The sequence below is a fragment of the Dothidotthia symphoricarpi genome, assembly GCF_010015815.1.
Source record: "Dothidotthia symphoricarpi CBS 119687 unplaced genomic scaffold P153scaffold_27, whole genome shotgun sequence".
Lineage (NCBI taxonomy): Eukaryota > Fungi > Ascomycota > Dothideomycetes > Pleosporales > Dothidotthiaceae > Dothidotthia > Dothidotthia symphoricarpi.
In genome coordinates, this window is record NW_022985034.1 from 201220 (window position 1) to 218685 (window position 17466).

General features: G+C 50.9%; 6 protein-coding genes across 6 annotated transcripts; 2 read left to right on the forward strand and 4 right to left on the reverse strand.

The window, feature by feature from the left end:
- Positions 1–923: 923 nt before the first annotated feature.
- Positions 924–2046, reverse strand: P153DRAFT_412564 (uncharacterized protein; the record flags this gene model as incomplete). Its single annotated transcript, XM_033672109.1, has 2 exons — positions 1479–2046; positions 924–1307 (listed from the first exon to the last, which is right to left on the reverse strand). Exons 1-2 carry the CDS (start codon positions 1647–1649, stop codon positions 924–926), a joined length of 555 nt encoding a protein of 184 aa, XP_033518084.1. The 5' UTR covers positions 1650–2046.
- Positions 2047–6084: 4038 nt separating this feature from the next.
- On the forward strand, positions 6085–6867 carry P153DRAFT_391290 (uncharacterized protein; the record flags this gene model as incomplete). Its single annotated transcript, XM_033671038.1, has 1 exon — positions 6085–6867. One exon carries the CDS (start codon positions 6085–6087, stop codon positions 6865–6867), a length of 783 nt encoding a protein of 260 aa, XP_033518085.1.
- A 114-nt stretch (positions 6868–6981) lies between these two features.
- P153DRAFT_435764 (uncharacterized protein) lies at positions 6982–7829 on the reverse strand. The gene is made up of 2 exons (XM_033673172.1): positions 7611–7829; positions 6982–7559 (listed from the first exon to the last, which is right to left on the reverse strand). The coding sequence occupies exon 2, from the start codon at positions 7528–7530 to the stop codon at positions 7159–7161; it is 372 nt and encodes a 123-aa protein (XP_033518086.1). The 5' UTR covers positions 7531–7559; positions 7611–7829; the 3' UTR covers positions 6982–7158.
- A 658-nt stretch (positions 7830–8487) lies between these two features.
- On the reverse strand, positions 8488–9368 carry P153DRAFT_147706 (uncharacterized protein). Its single transcript, XM_033662169.1, has 3 exons — positions 8945–9368; positions 8760–8898; positions 8488–8709 (listed from the first exon to the last, which is right to left on the reverse strand). The coding sequence occupies exons 1-3, from the start codon at positions 9269–9271 to the stop codon at positions 8612–8614; spliced, it is 564 nt and encodes a 187-aa protein (XP_033518087.1). The 5' UTR covers positions 9272–9368; the 3' UTR covers positions 8488–8611.
- Positions 9369–10585: 1217 nt separating this feature from the next.
- Positions 10586–11455, reverse strand: P153DRAFT_371504 (uncharacterized protein). Its single transcript, XM_033669274.1, has one exon. It carries the CDS (start codon positions 11443–11445, stop codon positions 10954–10956), a length of 492 nt encoding a protein of 163 aa, XP_033518088.1. The 5' UTR covers positions 11446–11455; the 3' UTR covers positions 10586–10953.
- A 1202-nt stretch (positions 11456–12657) lies between these two features.
- P153DRAFT_361819 (uncharacterized protein) lies at positions 12658–15696 on the forward strand (the record flags this gene model as incomplete). The annotated part of the gene is made up of 7 exons (XM_033667022.1): positions 12658–12696; positions 12900–13605; positions 13908–14003; positions 14201–14463; positions 14566–14846; positions 15242–15368; positions 15427–15696. 7 exons carry the CDS (start codon positions 12658–12660, stop codon positions 15694–15696), a joined length of 1782 nt encoding a protein of 593 aa, XP_033518089.1.
- Positions 15697–17466: the final 1770 nt, after the last annotated feature.

Sequence of the window (17466 nt, forward strand, 5' to 3'; positions counted from 1 at the left end):
GAGCAATACATACCACCCCTTGATGCAAGAGCTTATGCTTCAAAAGATGACACGATCTTGAATTTATCTCCGCGTTCTGTGGAGTATGAGAGTAGGTGGAATGGTTAAAATATAGTTATGCTGACTCTCGTTCACGCAGTGGAGCTGACTGAGAGTAAGATATTCAAGTATCCTGGAGATTACTTTGCGGAAAGAGGATGTCGGGACGCAATGCCAAAGTCACACCTCTCATCGCGGTGTCAAATCTTGGTGATTCCTACATCCGCAAATAATGAGCGACGGCAGTTTGTGAGATAGACAAGACTTGCTTGGTACAATGACCCCAATGTCAAGGTAGGGATTGTTTAGACATCTGTCTCTTCTTTGCTCGAGCTAGGATTGGGGAGGAACTTGTTCTTCTCCCTCTTTTTCAATGCAACGTGAGATCGACGTTGCCATCAAGGAAGGTCTTTCATCGAGGGTTTGGGAATATGGTGTGTAGGAGAATACATAACGTATGTGCATGAGCAAGTGGCGGCCAGTATAGACGTTTGTGATCAAGAGCTTTTTGTGATAGTTTAACGTAGAGGATGGCAAGTCATTGAATTGGACGGTCATGAAGATAGTTCAACTATGATTCACAGTTAAGGAGATTTCGATGCTGGTACATTCACAAAACAACCACTGTACCCTTTGGCCCGTAACTATCTTTGCGATCATCGAGATCGCAGTGCGCGAATAGCAGAGACTGGGAGTCGACATGTACGAGTTGCGCAATGTAGGCGGATTGGATTATGCCAAATCCCGACGTTGAATGAACTAAGATGCTATATCTGCGCTAAATCAGACAACGAGAAACTGGAGCAGAGAGGCAAAAGCGTGTTGACAAAATCCAGGCTGAGTATGTTTACGTATGGTCTTTTGTTTACACTATTAAGCAAACCTCAGTTCGAGATCAGTGCCCCCAGCGCTTGTTGAGCTTGAGATGTTAAATTCCTCACGGCGGGTATAATATGCTCGATCTGCGAATGTTGCCTGTCAAGTAAGTGAGGTCCTTGAGCACTGAACGCACGCTCGACTCGTTGACCGTAGTGTTTATCTTCGACTCGATCCTCGTCTCCAGTAAGCACCGTAGATTCGTTGCTAAAGTCTGCAGCACGTTGGAAAGCGGCCTCGATCTTGGTTATCTCCCTGGCTGCTCTCTGGAACCAAACGGCGCCCAGGTTGCATGCCACGATTCGTCCGTCGCGTGTCGGATGTCCGACCTCGATACCACGTTTTGTGGGTCCGCTGGCGACATGAATGTCTTTGATCGATATCATGAGGGCCTTGATAGGTCTTTTAGCAAATCGTCAGAGTGTGTGGAAAAATTACAACTTTGCCGTGAGCTCATCGAAATTCCCGCCGTGGCCTTCAATGTTGCATTGCCCAGCTTTGACTGTGTGATGAGCTTTTCAATAGCGGACCTTCATGTTGTGCAGGCTGGCACGAAATCTTACCAGACTGTCATGACAGAAGAACGCATCCTGGCTTAGGAGATTGATGAGCCGGATCGTCGTGATGACTCCGTGAGATCCTTCACAGCTCGATGCATACCCAATCCACTGCTTTCCATGTCCGGCCTGCCAAATACTTGTGAAGGCGTAAGCGTTATACCTAGAATGCACCATAATCGCCGGCTCATTCGTATAGCGTGCCAAGAATCAGGGTTGACCCTCGGCGATGTTCCTCGCTGTGCTCATTATCGAGGTGCACTGTAACATTTGATTCACAGGACCCGACAATCACGAGACTGTGGAACATGCGTTGCCGGGTGGTAAGACCAAGCGAATAAGTCATAACACGCAGCCGACCTGCTGGGGCATTCGCTCAGGCCTTCGAGGCCGTGCCGTTCAGATTTGTTGACGTGGTGAGAGATTGATGGCGGGTGCCCATATCATTCCGCTCAGTGTGCTCTCGCAGCTCGGGTAGAGTCGAAGTCTGATGGGGTTGTCATGACAATGGCAGCAATCCATGATAAGGTCGTTCTGGAAAAAGACACCAGTTTCTCTTTCGGCGCGTGGCTGGCAAGCGATGTGGTGTGCCACGGAAGTTTGAGAGGGGGGCGGGGTGGAGTGCGGAGTTTTGGAGATAGCCGGTAGATGAACGGCGGACCCCCGACATGCGTTGCAACTGCAAGCCTCGGAATTAAGCGCACTCGAAAGAATAACGCGAGGAGAAATACGGGCGCGCCATATTTCTTTGCAGATAAGCATTGCTGTCAACTGCATACAAGACGAGACGGCAGAAGAGTCTATGAAGCCATATAAAATCCGGCATCGTGCCGTCTCATCAAGGAGAACAGTGCAGTACTCCGGGGTGCAAGGTCTCCCGAAAAACACCCATGAACCGTTTGCGTCGCGCGGCCATTGGTGCGGAGGAATGGTGGTGGGTCGCGTCTGTGTGCGCCAAAGCTGGTCAAGCTGGGATGCAGGGGATACGAGGAATGCGGCGATGTAGCGATGCGGCGAAAACCAAAGGACGCTGACAGCAATGGCAATTTCGTTTGATGTCTATCGTGTCATGGAACCGAAGCCGAAATCGAGAGGCATCGGTACTTTGGCACTCACTCGGCCCTTTCTGTTCTCCGAAGCCAGCCGGATTTGTCACATTCCGAGCGCGCCAAACCAGAAGGGGGTCAGTAGCGTGCCTTCGCCAACGATAGTTGCAAAGATTGCAGCACACTAATAGTCGCTCATGAACTTCATGACACGCGTTGGGGATGCGAGATGATGACGCTGGGTGGCGGCGTTTTCTTCCCCCCTTCCACGTTCTGTCCCCGCTCCCACCTACGACAAAACGTTTTGAGAAGGGCTCATACGGGCGATAACAGCCTTCACCAACCTTGATCTCGTTTTCAAAATGCAAGATGCAGAAACAGGCGGCTTACATTGATTTATGAGAGCCCCTTTCGAGCGAAGCTCAGCCGTAATCATCACTTTGTGCAGAATGTACAGACGAAACAGACCAATAAGCAAGGTTTTCCAGATTAAGATGGGCAAAGTTACATCGGCCACTGTTTGCGTTGCCACTGATCTTTTGTATAATCTCTGATATGGGCGAAAGAAACTAGGCAAGCAACTATAACTATGCGAGAGGGTATGCAATTTCAACTTGAACCTCACTACTAACCCAACACGCTTATCTAGATTTCAAGGCCACGAACAGTTTACGGGGAGATATCACGTTATGTAGCCTGCTTGCAAACATCACACAAAATCTCATTGACATAAAGGTGCAAGTCAGACATACTCTGTGCAAACACGCCTAGCATCAAGGCTTCCATTTCGATCTATGCATTTCGCACACCCGTTGCTCGATTCCATATCTCTTTGTATTAACATCAAGCCAAGTTGCGGCGCGTTCAGCATTCCTCCAATCAACACTTCACTGCATTTATAGTTTCAATGACAGTCAACCGCAGCCGGCAGCTACCGCGTTGAGAACCTGGATGGGTGTATTGGCCGGTAGACGAGCCAATCAATGGAGATGTGGCAACATGTCGTAAGTACATTCTGCCCATAGATGATGTGTGATCTCGCAAGTCAAGACAGTTTGTTCATCTGACCAGGAAGGAGCCTGGTGACCTGTAGGACCCGCCCACATAGGCTTCAAAGACGTCGAGTCCCCTGGCGCGACATGTCCAGTTCGTGTGGCCGCCTAGAACAACGATTTTATCATGCGCAACGCACCAATTTGAACCGGAAAGCAACAGCCAGTAAGAACCAGGTGGCTTGTTTGGATACATCGATCGAGATGAAAGGTACACGGATAACGCCTTCAATTCCGACAATTCGTTATATACTTCCAACTATGCACATACCCAGCACCTCTTCCAGAGTATCATCGTCACTTGCTTATTGTATTTATGCTCCTCGTGATAGGTCTCTCATGCGAACAGAGAATGCATTAACAGCTACATATATTCGTAGGAATATGACAGAAAGAGAGTGAAGTCCTACTATATGCAACACTGGTAATGCACATGAGCGTGGTACTACTGTACTTGGACAAGACGATATGGGCGTAGAGAGCGGATAAATGAGAGAGGATCTGAGGATTCGAGGCTACGTTCATGTCCCTAGGGAATGAGGACCCAATGCAGCCCAGTTGTGACGAGATTTACCCAGTTCGCGGCACAGACTATAACAAGTTCATTCTCAAATAAAATCACGGCATCGAGGTGGCTGGTACAGAATTTTCTCAGCGCAGCCCATTTATGGCGGTCAATATTCCTGTTACTGTTACATATCCGAACACCTATCACGTGTGAGATGGTGCGCATACCATGGGATTACTCTGGCGGAAGGACTTGTAGGGTACTGAAATCCCGCCTGTCTGGCTACGGTATGCCGCCCCTTATCCGCTCTTTCATAATCTCTGTGCATTCCTAGACTGGAAAATTTGCTCAGAAGATTGAACGCGTTGGATGGAAAGAATGCATAGGAAATTCTGATGGAAGAGATGGCACGAGAGAATTTGTTTGTTGAGTTACATTTCAACAATGAAATGAGGAGGTATTTTGGTAAATCTTCAGCGGCAGTTTCGCCCGGAGGTAATACTTACTCTTCAAATTAATCGAACCATGCGTTGACATCAATAAATATGAATACATAGTAGCTGATCGTCGAGCAGTGTGGACACTCATGGTTCGGAGTTCGGAGTCAGTCAAATTGAATTTGAAGCGGAATATTCTCGGAGGGCGCATCACATTCCAGCAAACTTAGCATGAGCTTTCCGAGCATAGTCAGGAGACATACATGGATGGGATCCAAAGCTATCAGAGTAAGCTTCTACCCCGGCCCACGTAAGCATTCACTGGCAGGTCTTATTACCCCTCTCATCCTATACGAGCAACCACTCACTTGAAGATCGTGTCAAGCTCGGTGTTGCTATGTCTCCAGTGTCGCCTAGAAAAGATCCGCAGACGATGATAGCCTCAGATTAATGCTTGCGTACAATGGGTCTGATTCTGGGTTAGCGAGCAGTGTGCAATGTAGCGTATCTGAGACAACTGCTACATATGACATATGCCAAACACTACTCACAGACTGCCTATAGGGGCCGAGTGGTTAGAAAAGAGTAACAGTTTCAACATTATCCGGTGTCAATTATCTCTACGACACAGCCAGGGCGACCATTGTTTCGTGAAAAGAGTAGATTGACCTTGAGTACATACGCACTGCGCAGCGCAGTTCATCTGAGACATGCTTACCTAGGCGAAGGTAATGCTTACATGCAGAACCTACTTATTATCTTCTACAAATGATTATTGCCATCAACCTTTTTTCCAGAAACCTCGACCACAGCACCAGAAACCCGAGCTCTTGCCCGCTCTCTTTCCACACAGCAGAAAGTACTACTCTTGTCATGCAGCAAAAGGTCGGACCATGCGGTCCGCCGGGATGGTGGTCTGATGAGTACACGGCAGTCGAGGACGAGGAACTCTTCCAGGCGCTCGCATTAGAACTGCAGGCTTTCGGTCGGCAGTTGTGGATTCAAACATGGAAGAAGAAGGTGAGCATTTCAGTTGACATAGCGATGTATCTTTGTTGACCATGACTAGGCAGAACGTCTGGATACAACGAATAGACCTACAGCGAAGCGTAAGCTAGAGGCGTGTGAGGGGATACGTTCGAGGGGACAGAAGAAGTGCAAACTGAGCAGATGACATATACCAATCGAATGACAGTGGTCTACGTACTAGAGTGAGCAGCTCGTTGTTTTCTATCATTTTGAATTCGCATCATTAAAGCCAAGACAGACATGAATTCAAACCCGATCTGATTAGTACTCCATGTCATCCTCTCCTAGCAAAATCCTTTTGTTCTGAAGTGAAATATAGAACAACCACTTTGACACTACTCTGAACCATCTGCTTCCTTGAGTCGACATTCTGGAAGCTCCTTACCTTGCCAACGCTACTACACAACATACTGTGCTCTGTGTTTGCTGGATCAGGGTGCGAGATACATATAAGTCTCCGCCTCCAATCCCACACAGCCTTGCCATCTACTTCTATCTTTGACATCACGCCCCATAATTACTGCGGGAAATCCCTTCGTGATGAGCGATGTGAGCCAGAGCCCTTCTCTCCCCTTTCGTCTTGCAGATTCCTCCCAGCTCGACCATGAGCCGCGCCTTTTGCAAGACGCCCACCACCACAGCAACCAACTCCACAACTACAGCTTCCCCGCTGAATTCGTGCACTCATCACGGTACACATTGAGTAGCAAGCTCACCGAATCAACGCTCGATGCGCTCCGTAAAGCAAGCACAACGAACAACATCAACAATGCTCCTATTCGCAACAAGCCCGCAATGCAGCATATACCCCACGGCCAGAGTAAACCAGAACGCCGTCCTCATCCCACAAACCATGACACACACTCCCCACCAGCCGAAAACTTCCAACGTCCTCGACTCCAACAACTCCGACCCGGGATCGAACTGCTTCAACTCAGCATATCCCTACGCGCTTCTCGTCTCAACAACGCATTCACCAAACTCACACACGTGTACATGACGTTACAACACGACAAGCTGGAGATCCGAAAAGCTGCCGGCCAGGAGGACTTTGCTACGATTCACCTGGAATACGCGGTTTGCGCCGTGGTTGAGGGGCCGATAGTCGGCTATGCTAAGAGGTGGTGTTTGAGGGCTTGTGAGATGGCGGGGGACTCCGAATGGATAGTGGCGAGATGGTTTGTCGAGGTGAGACATGTGGTTTTGGAGTGGGCGGGGGAGGTGGTGTGGTTGGCGTTTGGGACTAAGGAGGACGCGGAGTCTTGGAAGGAGGTGCTTGATGAGTTGATGGATTGCCCGCATGCGCTTGAAGATATAAGGTGATCCGACACTCCGGCTGCTTGGTTCGAGCAAATGTACTGTTAGATTGGACATTCGCTTTGGGCCGATTTGTGCTTCATTGAATACGTTGTTTCAGAAGATTTCTCTGAGCATGTGAGCTGTGCTATCATTTGGCTATTCTCTTATTCTGTGTACAGCTAAAAGCCCATTGTCCGAGACTGAGTGTAGCACTGAAACTATCCTGCCAAGTTCACCGAGAGCCATGTTCGACGTGCAGATTTGTTGGCTCGCCTGGATATCTCGCGTATTCTACCTTTTGCTCAGTGTTTAAGCCTAGATTTGCCTAGCCTTTCGAATCATCTCCACCTGGCGTCGCACCTCCACAAGCTCAGCCTGGATCCTCAGTTGAGATGCTTCGTCGATCACGATGGCGCACTCGAGCTCAAGATCGGCGATGTATGTGAATAGGCATGCGAGGACGCTAGAGGGCGTTGAGGTGAGGCTCGGGAAGGGCGTCGTGTCAGTTTCGGTGGCAGTGGTGGTGACGGTAGCATTAGCCGTGGCTGTACTGATTGGGAACGTGAGGAGGTGCATTTCGTTGCGGAGGAGGAGGAGCGGGCTGTCTGTCCTCGATGTCGACGGTGCAGCGGGCGGCGGGGTATAAGTAACGGTCGGAGCGCTGTAGGTGATGGTGTAATTCGGCATTTTGCTTTGCGTCTTGAATCTTCTCGCTGCTGAACATTGCGCATTAGTTGTTCCTTGCCAGCGGCAAAGTGACGGCTTACCACGTATTGGTAGCGATTTGTGAAAGGTTGGAGCGAGAGATTTGCTTCTGAAGAGGCTCAGGCGTGTAGGAGGAGCTGGTGAAGCGTTATGGTGATGGCGCTGGAGTTGAGGTTCCGCCGCCGCAACAGCTGCGATAGTGATGGGGTGTGGTGCGATGAGGTGAAGCGGTCGGCAGCTGAGGTCACGCTGGGATTTCGTCGATAAGCATGGTGCGGTGAGGTCATGGCGGGGCTGCGCAGTAGTGAAGGTGAGTATGGCGGAGATACAAGCTCAGTGCTTCACTTCAATTCTAGAAGTGTGCCGGATTACCGCGAACTCATTGTACCATGAGGAGGTTGCTGACAAGGAACTCAAGCCTTTGCAAGCTGCTGATTATCCCTATCTCGTCGACAAATTATTTGTGTAGAGCCATGCTTCGATGTCGACATGCCGGTCGTCCAGGCTCTGAGAACTATTACTCTGTTCTCTTGCCTGTCCTTGTGCCGAGTTCGACAGTACTAGTGTGGCTAATGAGAGACTATTTGGCGGAATATACAGCTGCCAGATCTACAAGCTCTCGCAACATCGCATGACGATGATGGTGATAAGAGTTCATTATGCTCGACCTAAATCCGCACCCAAGTCTGAGAATATCCTAGAAAAACAATCATACATCGTTGACCCCCGATGAACACCAACCGCCGCAATATGCTTATCCATTTGGCAAACTGTCATGTCCAAGCGCAATAGCAAATCAATATGCTCATGATACATGGTGCTTACCAACTGTGGCGACCAACAACTACTAACAACTCTTGATTCTCCCCAAACCCTGCTGTAGCACTTCTCATAGCTGACCGCTCCTCTCTGTCCTCGACACCTCAGCCGTAATGTCCGTCGGCGGTACCTCGTCGGGGTCAGTCAAGGCCGCCTCGTGGGTGTGAAACATAGATATTTCGCCTTGCAGAAGCGTGGCCATTGTACCTCGATGTAGCAATGCAATACAAACGTCGAAGTCGTGCTAGAACGGTGATGGAGTGGGAATCTCGGAGTCATGCTTGTGCAACGTAGCACTAGGGGTCCCAAAGCGAGTGAGGTAAGGAGCGCAGGTTGCGTAGTCTATAGGTGTCAGGTGTAAGCTCGAACAGAGAAGGACGACGGTTGTTTACTGCAACTATGTTTCACGTTCTCAATCTTAGGCAGAAAATTGCGAGCCAGGCCGGCGAAGTGGATGTCTTGCCTACCAAGTTTGAAGTGGCGAGGACGACGGATTACTGACTGCGAGCTGAAGCAGTCGTCGCACAACGTCTGGCTTTGTTAGCTGAGCTCGATATGTGGGAGGAGAAAGGCTTACTGCCATACACCAGCCGGATACTAATACCGTCGCATGGCGCTTGGACTCGAGACTACACTGCAGGTAACGCCGACTCCCTCGGTAGTTGGCTGGGTGAACGTCGAGATGGCACACGGTGAGCCGATGGTGCACCGCGGAGTTTAGGCTGCCAAAAGACCTCGAGTGCGCTCTCGCGACGATTTGTTCAAGCATGTCGCGTACACGAAATGGTCTGCTCGCGTCAGCAGTGCTGAGGAGACGCGGGTGTAGAGGATACGAGGTACCCACGGCATGGCGGGGACGAACGACGGAGAAGTGTGACGGGCTTGGAGCAGAGGGGGTACTCATGTTTGTTGGTATTTGGGTCCTGCCATCGAAAGTTAATGGGCGTATTCGGCGCAAGATAGGTTCACCTCACCATTCCAGTCACCGACTCTTTCGATGTAGTCGAACCCAACGTGCGTCTCCAACGCTGGTCGATTGCGCAGCGAGGTGCCGGGACCTCATCCAATGCTACGAGGGCGTGTCTTGTTTGTCATGAAATTATCTTTGCCAATGGTCAGGGCGGCAGAAAGACTGTGAGTTGAGGATGAAGGATCGCCATTGAGCTCGCCGGCTTATGAGGCAGTTGGGCCTGTCGCGTTGCCACGGGTCTGACTTGGAGGAGATAACGGATTTCGAGCAAATCTGCGAACCCGAGGACCTTGGCCACCTCCTCGGCTCCATTCCAGTTGAATCTGTGTTGTCATCCAAACTGAGCGTGTCGCCCTCGCTAAGCACTCTTGTTGGGATGCGAGCGCTGGTTATGAGTCGCATGATATGAGCCTCCTCCTGGACCTGCTGCAGCGGCGGCGCGTCAATCCTGTTGCTCGCAGTGTGGCTACTTTCGCTAATGCGGTATTTCAACGTCAGCTGTCGCCAGTGGCTCACTAAGGGCGGAGGCGGAGCAGTGTCGCTTTTCGCCGTGGGCAGTCCGGCGAGATAGTCTGCTTGTCGCAGTTCAGCGGTTGATTAGACCGTCTCATGGCGTTTGGAGAGCGTGAGGCTGTCGTTGCGGTTGTCTGGAGCGATTCGGGAGGCGGGTGTGAGGAAGCCAAGGAGAGACTGGGTCGCGCTCGTTCACATTGATTGGTGTGAGGTGCAAAGCGCGGTGACGGTGATCCGGAAAATATCGAGTTGCGAAGCGCGAGTACTGTCGCACGTGCGCACGTGAGGAAGCGGAGGAGATGTTGGCGAGTACTTGTGCGTTATTGCAAACGCGCGGTGAAACCCGAGACGAGGCGGACGCGCTGATTGCTCATCATCTCGTGCCTGTCACGCGACGCCAAGCACGTCGTTGGCAAACCAGACATGGAGATGTGGCAGTGACGTGGAAGTTGATGACATTTTGGATATGCATGAGTATGCGCTGCCTTGGAAACGAAGACGCACGTCTCGAATAATTCGCGGGTCACTCTTGTCCATTGAGTGCTACTTTCCTCGGACCTGTTCGTTTCGTGGAGAAGTTGCCTAGATGTCCAGGGATGAGCGGAAGTGTGCCACATCGCCGAGGTGAAGGAGAGATACCAATCGGATCATAAGCATTGTTTGTGCAAACTGAGCGCCCTGGATAGATTGTGGCAGAGCATTTGCGTCAGTGAATATTTGAGAATACTCCTGAAATAAGCCTTACAATAATATTAAGGATGTGTCCCCACTGACTGACGAGCCCTGGTTTGTTGGTCGAACGCGAAGAAAGATACATCATCGAAAGCAGAATATGGTAAGCGGAAAGATGAGTCTGTGAAAGCAGGGAGGTGTACAAGAACCAGATCGAATATGCATAGAATGAAGAGGAATAAGGGTAGAAATTACCATGACCCTCAACACAACGCGAGAAACAAGAGAAAATGAGTGGGAACACAAGCTATAAGTTATTCGGAGGACAAAGAAAGTAATCTCAAATTTTGAACACAAAGTAACTGTGATTGTTGATAAAACATAGAATGCAAAGACACGTATCCCTTCCTACTTCACTACCAAGGAGCTTTTCAAAGAAAGGTCAAATCCCACTGGTGCTCGGGCTTCTCTCCAACTGCTGCGAATGCTTCCAAAGACAGGAAAAGGGCAGCATTCCACAACGTAGACTTTCCCAAGTGTACCCCTAAGGGTACGGTCGTGTTGTGGCTGTCTTGGGCAAAAACCAACGCCCCCGAATCGCCCTTCTCCGAAAATTGGCCGTCGGCTGCCTTGACTAATCCTAGGAACACTACTATCCTATCTCCGCAATCTGCACTTGCTACATCTTCAGACAGGGAATTGGTCGATGTATTCGAAGCGCTATCGCTCCCTTCGTTCGAATCGCTCCCAGAATGTAGGTACCAATCTTCTGGAGGTACTAGTACTATACCATCGAGACGGCCTTTGGTGAGACGCGTCTGTGCGCCCTGCTTGAAAACTTCTATGGCCTTCTGTTTGCAGCTCCATAGCAAGTTGTAGTAGCGACATCGTTGGTAGTCCAGGATTCGCGGATCGACCATCATAAAAGTCCAGTCTGGACGGTTGAAATGATATATATCAATTCGCGAGGATGTCTTTTTGAAGAAAGCTTCGAAATCGGCCTTTTCAATTTCTAAGATGCCAGCCTCAAACTCTTGCCAGTGCGTCGACGGTATCGCCATTTTAGGCCAGATCCGCTTCATCTGTACGCGGAGATCACTCCGGGTTATCTGGAGCTCCATCGCATCATGCGATGCTACAACATGTCCGGCTGTGATAGCAAAATACCGGTCGTTGTTCTGAAGCACAGCGCCCAATGTGCCCTCAAAATTGAGGGCAATCTCTTCCTCATACGGTAGTATGGCGTGAGGATCAAGAAGCGCATCGCCGGGAAGAAGGCGCTCAACGTCAGACTCCTCCTCAGACTCCTCAAAATCTGATGATGACGAGTGTTGCACCAGACCTATGTCTTGATATCGCCTCAATTGAATATATGGCACATCGAGACATTGTGGTACCGCCTTAACGCTGCCATTCTGTCTCGCGTACGCTATGAGGGTATTTTGCATATTGGTCCACGAATATACGAACATGCGATAACTAATGATGAAATTTAACATTGAAGCAAACTAAGAAAAATGTAGAATCATTATCAAACCCTGACGCAAAGAGCACCTTTTGGATAAGGTGCTGCAGGATGCCAAAGAGACCGTTGGCACGACTCTCTGGTGTACTGAACTTGTTCTTGGCGAAGAACATCGCCTCAACTACAGAAAGGAGCGTCGGTGATTGCGCAATTGGGGATTTCTGGAAGTCCCAGTGCCGCATAGCTAGCTCAAGAGCTTTCAGCTTGATTATCTGTTCTGGTGCAGCTTTTTCGAATGCTTGTTCAATATGGTCTAAGACGCTGTCGCGCCGAGGCGAAGGGAATGGCTGGGGGAGGAGGGGAAGAGAGTTCGACATAGTGGTGCGAGTGAGGTGTCTTGGAGCAGGGGGTGCTGTTTTGTATGATGGCGAGAGAGATGTAGGCTTCGTGTTATTTCAGCTTCGAACAATCGATCGACAGCAGTCCACGGTGAAGACACGTCGTGCTGGCAGACATGCGAGCACGCTAAAAGTCCTAGCCGTGGACATGGCAATGACACTAAAATTTCGTATCGCTGCAAGCTAGGCTAGGGGTTCGCCTGTCTGAATTCCTATTCTGAGGCTTAGCAATGAGTCTATATAATCGGTCTGTTCAGATATAACAACATCAAATGTCGAGCACACCGGAGAGAAGGCAAACGAAGAAGATGGTAAGTTGGTATACACATCTACTGTCTATGTTAAGCCCCGACGTGTTTGATCCTCGCATCCCATCTCACAACTCCAACCCTCGCATTGCTCCCACTGCCCCATCATCTTGCATTCCCCTGATTACTTTGCCTTTGCAGCACGAAGGGGCATAGTCGCTCTTGGATGGGAGAGCGGAATTTGCAGAGCCTTGATTGATACCAAGGTCGACGTGTGTTTCTTGATACACCGTGGAGTGTTGGCCGGAACTTGGCTTGCTGTGTCGGTGGATCTGGGAGCATGGCCGGGCATGCGCTTCGTTGCTGTGGGAGCTGCTGGTGGCGACACAGGCGAGATCAGGGTGGAATCGGTCAGAGCTGGAGGCCCATATCTCCCCGTATCTGCCATGCCGAATGAGTCAGCCATCTGCCTGACCTCTTCAGCACTCGTGTGCTCATTGACACTCATAGCCCTTTCGCCCGTTCGGCTTCCAAGCAAACCCTCTACATCGCCCAGTCTCTTCTTCAGAGCTGTGCTCTCCTTTTATACTTTGCTCACGCCGGCGTTTGTCTTGCTGCCTTGTCGGAACAGGATGTTGATGTCCTCGGTGTTGCCGGGCGTGGCATTGCTGAGTGCAGGAAGGTTCAAGCCGGCATTCGTGGTTGCGGTGGCCGCGGTGGTCGTGCCAGTCGGTCATCCGGTCGACGTGTGGCTGGCAGCGCGTCTTGAGGGCCGCGTCGCCGTTGGTGGTCGAGTACCTGGCCGTGTTTCCGCATTAGACGTTGTGACGGGGGGTGCCGCGGCAGCGAGGATGTGGAACCGCCTGGCTCAGATAGCACTGCAGCCGGCTATCAGGAGTGACCGGCTCGAGACATGGCGATGCTTCTGCCTGGCATCGTTATGTTGCTGTCTGATGCTCATCGAGAGACTTCGTGCGTCGTCACGCCTCATCGGTCGACAGGCTTTGTGTGTCGACATATCTCATCGGGCGGAGTCGTGTGTCTGCGTCGGTGGTGGCCGTGCCAAGAGGCCCAATTCGACTCTAGCACGCACAGCGCCAATCAGCATTCGAGAAACACTTCTACATGAATCACACGCGTAAACACGTGCTCGCTGTCCATCGAATCTCACTCCGAATCGTCCCCCGCATCATCATGGTTTGCCGTCGGTTCCATGCCACTGTCCCGTCGCCGTTGCGATTATGTTAGCTGGCCCTAAGCTATTCATTCTGTAGCTCCACCAACCTCCTCACCCTCTGCAGCTTTTCCCACCTGCCCAGCATGTCTCCTGTTCGGCCACATCTTTGTCAACCTCGGCGGCAGTCGTCGCTGTCTGCGTCTCGACCAACTCGTCGTCCACGCGCTGCTTTTCGAACATGTCCGCCTCCATGACATGCTCGAGTTGCTTCACGACAACCCCTCCCATTTGTGTTTCGGTTGTTCTCCCAAGCGCCGACACCTCGCGCATGACATCTTCATTGAGCCGCGCCTCGATTGTGTCCATGATTGCTGCTTGAACTCTTGACAGCTATGGCGCTGACTGCTCGCCCTACCTGCGATGCATCTGAGCAAGGGGTTGTCGTCCATCGTCCGTTGCGTCGCTTCGGGGCTGACTTAGAGCTGCTGGTTCCTGAGGAAGCCGTCCACAGACTCTGTCATTACCGTTCGCCATTTCTCAGGGATCGCCGTGTCTTCGTTTGGACGTGGTGCATCTGTTGCAAGATTGGCATCCAAATTTGTTGCGAAAGCCTTCCGAGACTCGACGTGGTCAACGACCATCTGCGCCCGCATGTCCGCTTTGCCACGATACATCGCATGCTTCGCTTTATCCTGCATCCATCGACCTAGCGAATACACTTGCATCACGACTCTAGCTCAGCGAATGCATGTTAGTTTCATGGTCCTGCCCAAGATCTGGCGCGTGTGCTCGAGCCGGCGCACTCAGTTCTCAGCAAGATGGCCTCGCAGCTTGTGGAGATCCTGCTGACGATCATGCCTAAGCGCATGATGCGCATGCAGGAATTTGCGGGACCGATCATGTCGAAGATGCTCGCGCTGGAGATTGAAGCCCATACCCCTCATCTGATTCAGCTCCTCTCTAGTCGGCCCGCTACCTCTATCTCCGTATCAATGCTATCGTCCACGGCCTACTTCCTCCCCGCTCCTCGAGCTCGGTTCGCATCTTAGCGCGGAGAACGACTTTCGCCTGATTAGCGACTGGTCGCTGCAGCTGGGCTTTTCACATCAATAGCAGTGTGTTCGCCCCACGCGCGACCTATACGCATACCGGTGAAACAGACCTTCCGTGCAGACAGTGGAAGGAGGACAATTCTGGAATGCTCGAGCGCAGGAGTAGCTCTTTTCTTCGCTGTGAAGCGGGGAGCCAGCGAATCAGCCATCCACCGTTTGTACCGCTGTCTGTGACTTTGGTGAGTGCGGCAAGTTAACCACGCTTTACTATCTTGACTCCTTGCACAAACTTTTGGATATACTCCTTGGTTGGTGCGCACGGCAGTGAGACTTGAGGCATAGATGTTGTTGAGCAACCCAGCCACCAACGCATATGCAGTTCTGGACAAATGATCTGGGCCTTGGAACTGGAGGAAGCTCGACGCTGCGGTGTTGCTGAGGCAGTGAGGTGGGTCGAGACGTTGCATCTGGCAAAGATATGGCGAGACATGTATGGTACATTATGTGTATGTTCTATATCGGCTTCTCGCGTGCAAATAATCTGCCCTGGTGTAACTTTTCTAGCTTCAATTCGACAGGATCCTTTCTCACCAATACTACCATCACGCAGCCGCACATCTCTTTGAACAGCAAGCACGAATACAACCATTGCGACAACGTCTCACGCAGTCATATTTTGGAAATCTCGAGGCCGGGACATCCACCACGAAGACACGCAGACACAATCTTGAGCAACGGAACGGCCTGGAATACCGCCAGAGGAACAGCACACTTAACACGCAGGGCAGCTCTGGAATTCTCTCCCTTAAAGCAGCCGGAGTTGACATGACCTAAAAATATCTTCACTCGGTTGTTCCCGCCGACCATCGCCGCAGACTCCGCCTTCTTGCTCCACGTCATCAACAATAAAGACAACGTCCATGGCAGCCTCGTATCAACTTACCTCCTCCCAGGCGCAAACTTCGCTGCCCCACGATACCGCTGGCTCAACCTGTAGAAAATCGAACCATACGTCTGTAGGAAGACGCCGCACTGTCATTAAATTTACAAAACCGTGGAACCACACGAAGCAAGCGTACAAAATCCGGAGAGCAAACCATGTCCTACCTTTCAAACAGACTTTAGGGCCTTACGCGCACCCTCGGCCTCCTGCTGCTCCGCCACCTTCCGCACAAACACTCTACACTCTTACACAAACACTCGGAGTCGATCTCCGCAGACGACGATGCATCGCTGACCCTGCATATATATGGTGGCGGAGGGGGCTGTGTATACTCATCCCCACTGCATCGGGACGCGTATCATGACAGACAAATTTGTTAGGCTGTTCGAATACTGTCGAGGCATCGCGTGATTGAAATGTTCGAGGCATCTTGCCGTATGGCATCGATTGGTTGGACCACGAAACGCAGCCGCGGTAAACTGAAGACGATCCCGCTGAGTTTTCGAGATGTGTTTCCTAGGCAGCGACGATGCACAGTGCGCTGCTGCAAATGGGGGTTTGAAGATGCAGAGATAAGAGGCGAAGACTTTTCGATGCGCTGCAGCACACGGTGATTGTATGTGCGTTTCTTCGCGGGAAAGTGGGTGTAGAGCGCTGGTGCATTACTGCCGCGTTCCGGTATCTATGATTGCTCGGGGTTGGAGACAATTTTTGGTTGCAGCGAGGGAAGGGGTTGCGTGACTGAGTGGGGAGGATATAGGGGAGAGTGTGGCGAGTCGATAGAAAGTGATAGTTCGACCCTAGCTTCCGGAGGCGGACTGGTCAATTCATAGGAGCAGGCCTTGAGCTACCAACTCTTCCGTATCCTATTCACACTCATGTGTTCGTACACTGCGTGTTCTTCAGCCTCTTCGGGTTCTCTTCTCTACCAGATTTGTCTTTAGCCGTCTTTGCATTCTCCTTCCATACTGACATGCTTTTCTTTCTGCCACTCTTCTCGAAGGCTTTTCTTACTCCTACTGTGACTGCTTCCACTCGTTCCTCTACTCATGAGAGTGGTCAAGTATCTTCAGCCATCGTATGGTTGGCACGATATTCACTTCTTTTGTGTGCGGGGACGTTTCCAAAGACTTGAAATGGGCTCTGGACCGTGTAATTGAAAAGACAAGAGCTATACCACGGAATAAGTAGCACATCGAATCTCGCCCAACCTCGTCTCGAAAATGTAAACTTTTCATGACATTTGCGAAATTCGGAGGTTTCCAAGACGTCCGTCCATTCATTCCCAAATCAGTATCCTCCTCCGTTCACTTCTAACAGCATTGCTCTTTACTGAATCCACCCAAGATATATACTACCAAGCCCTTCGAAAATTCCGCTGTACAGCCCCCAGTATGCAACTTATAGACCGCAGCTCGTCTTCGTGACGCATACATTCGGCGTACTGGCGCCAATCTCTACGGAGGGCTACCCCACGATTGTAAAAAGCGTGGAGGCGAGAGTGGATTCCCTGAGTAAGATGGCGTTTCAATTTCAAGCAGCATCTCGCTTGCATTGTGTTCCCCAATCCATGGCATCCAAGCATTTTCTAGCCGCAGTTCTTCTAGTCGTAGGTGGATGCATTATGGAATTTCTCACAGCTCCTCGCCCCACATTTCTTA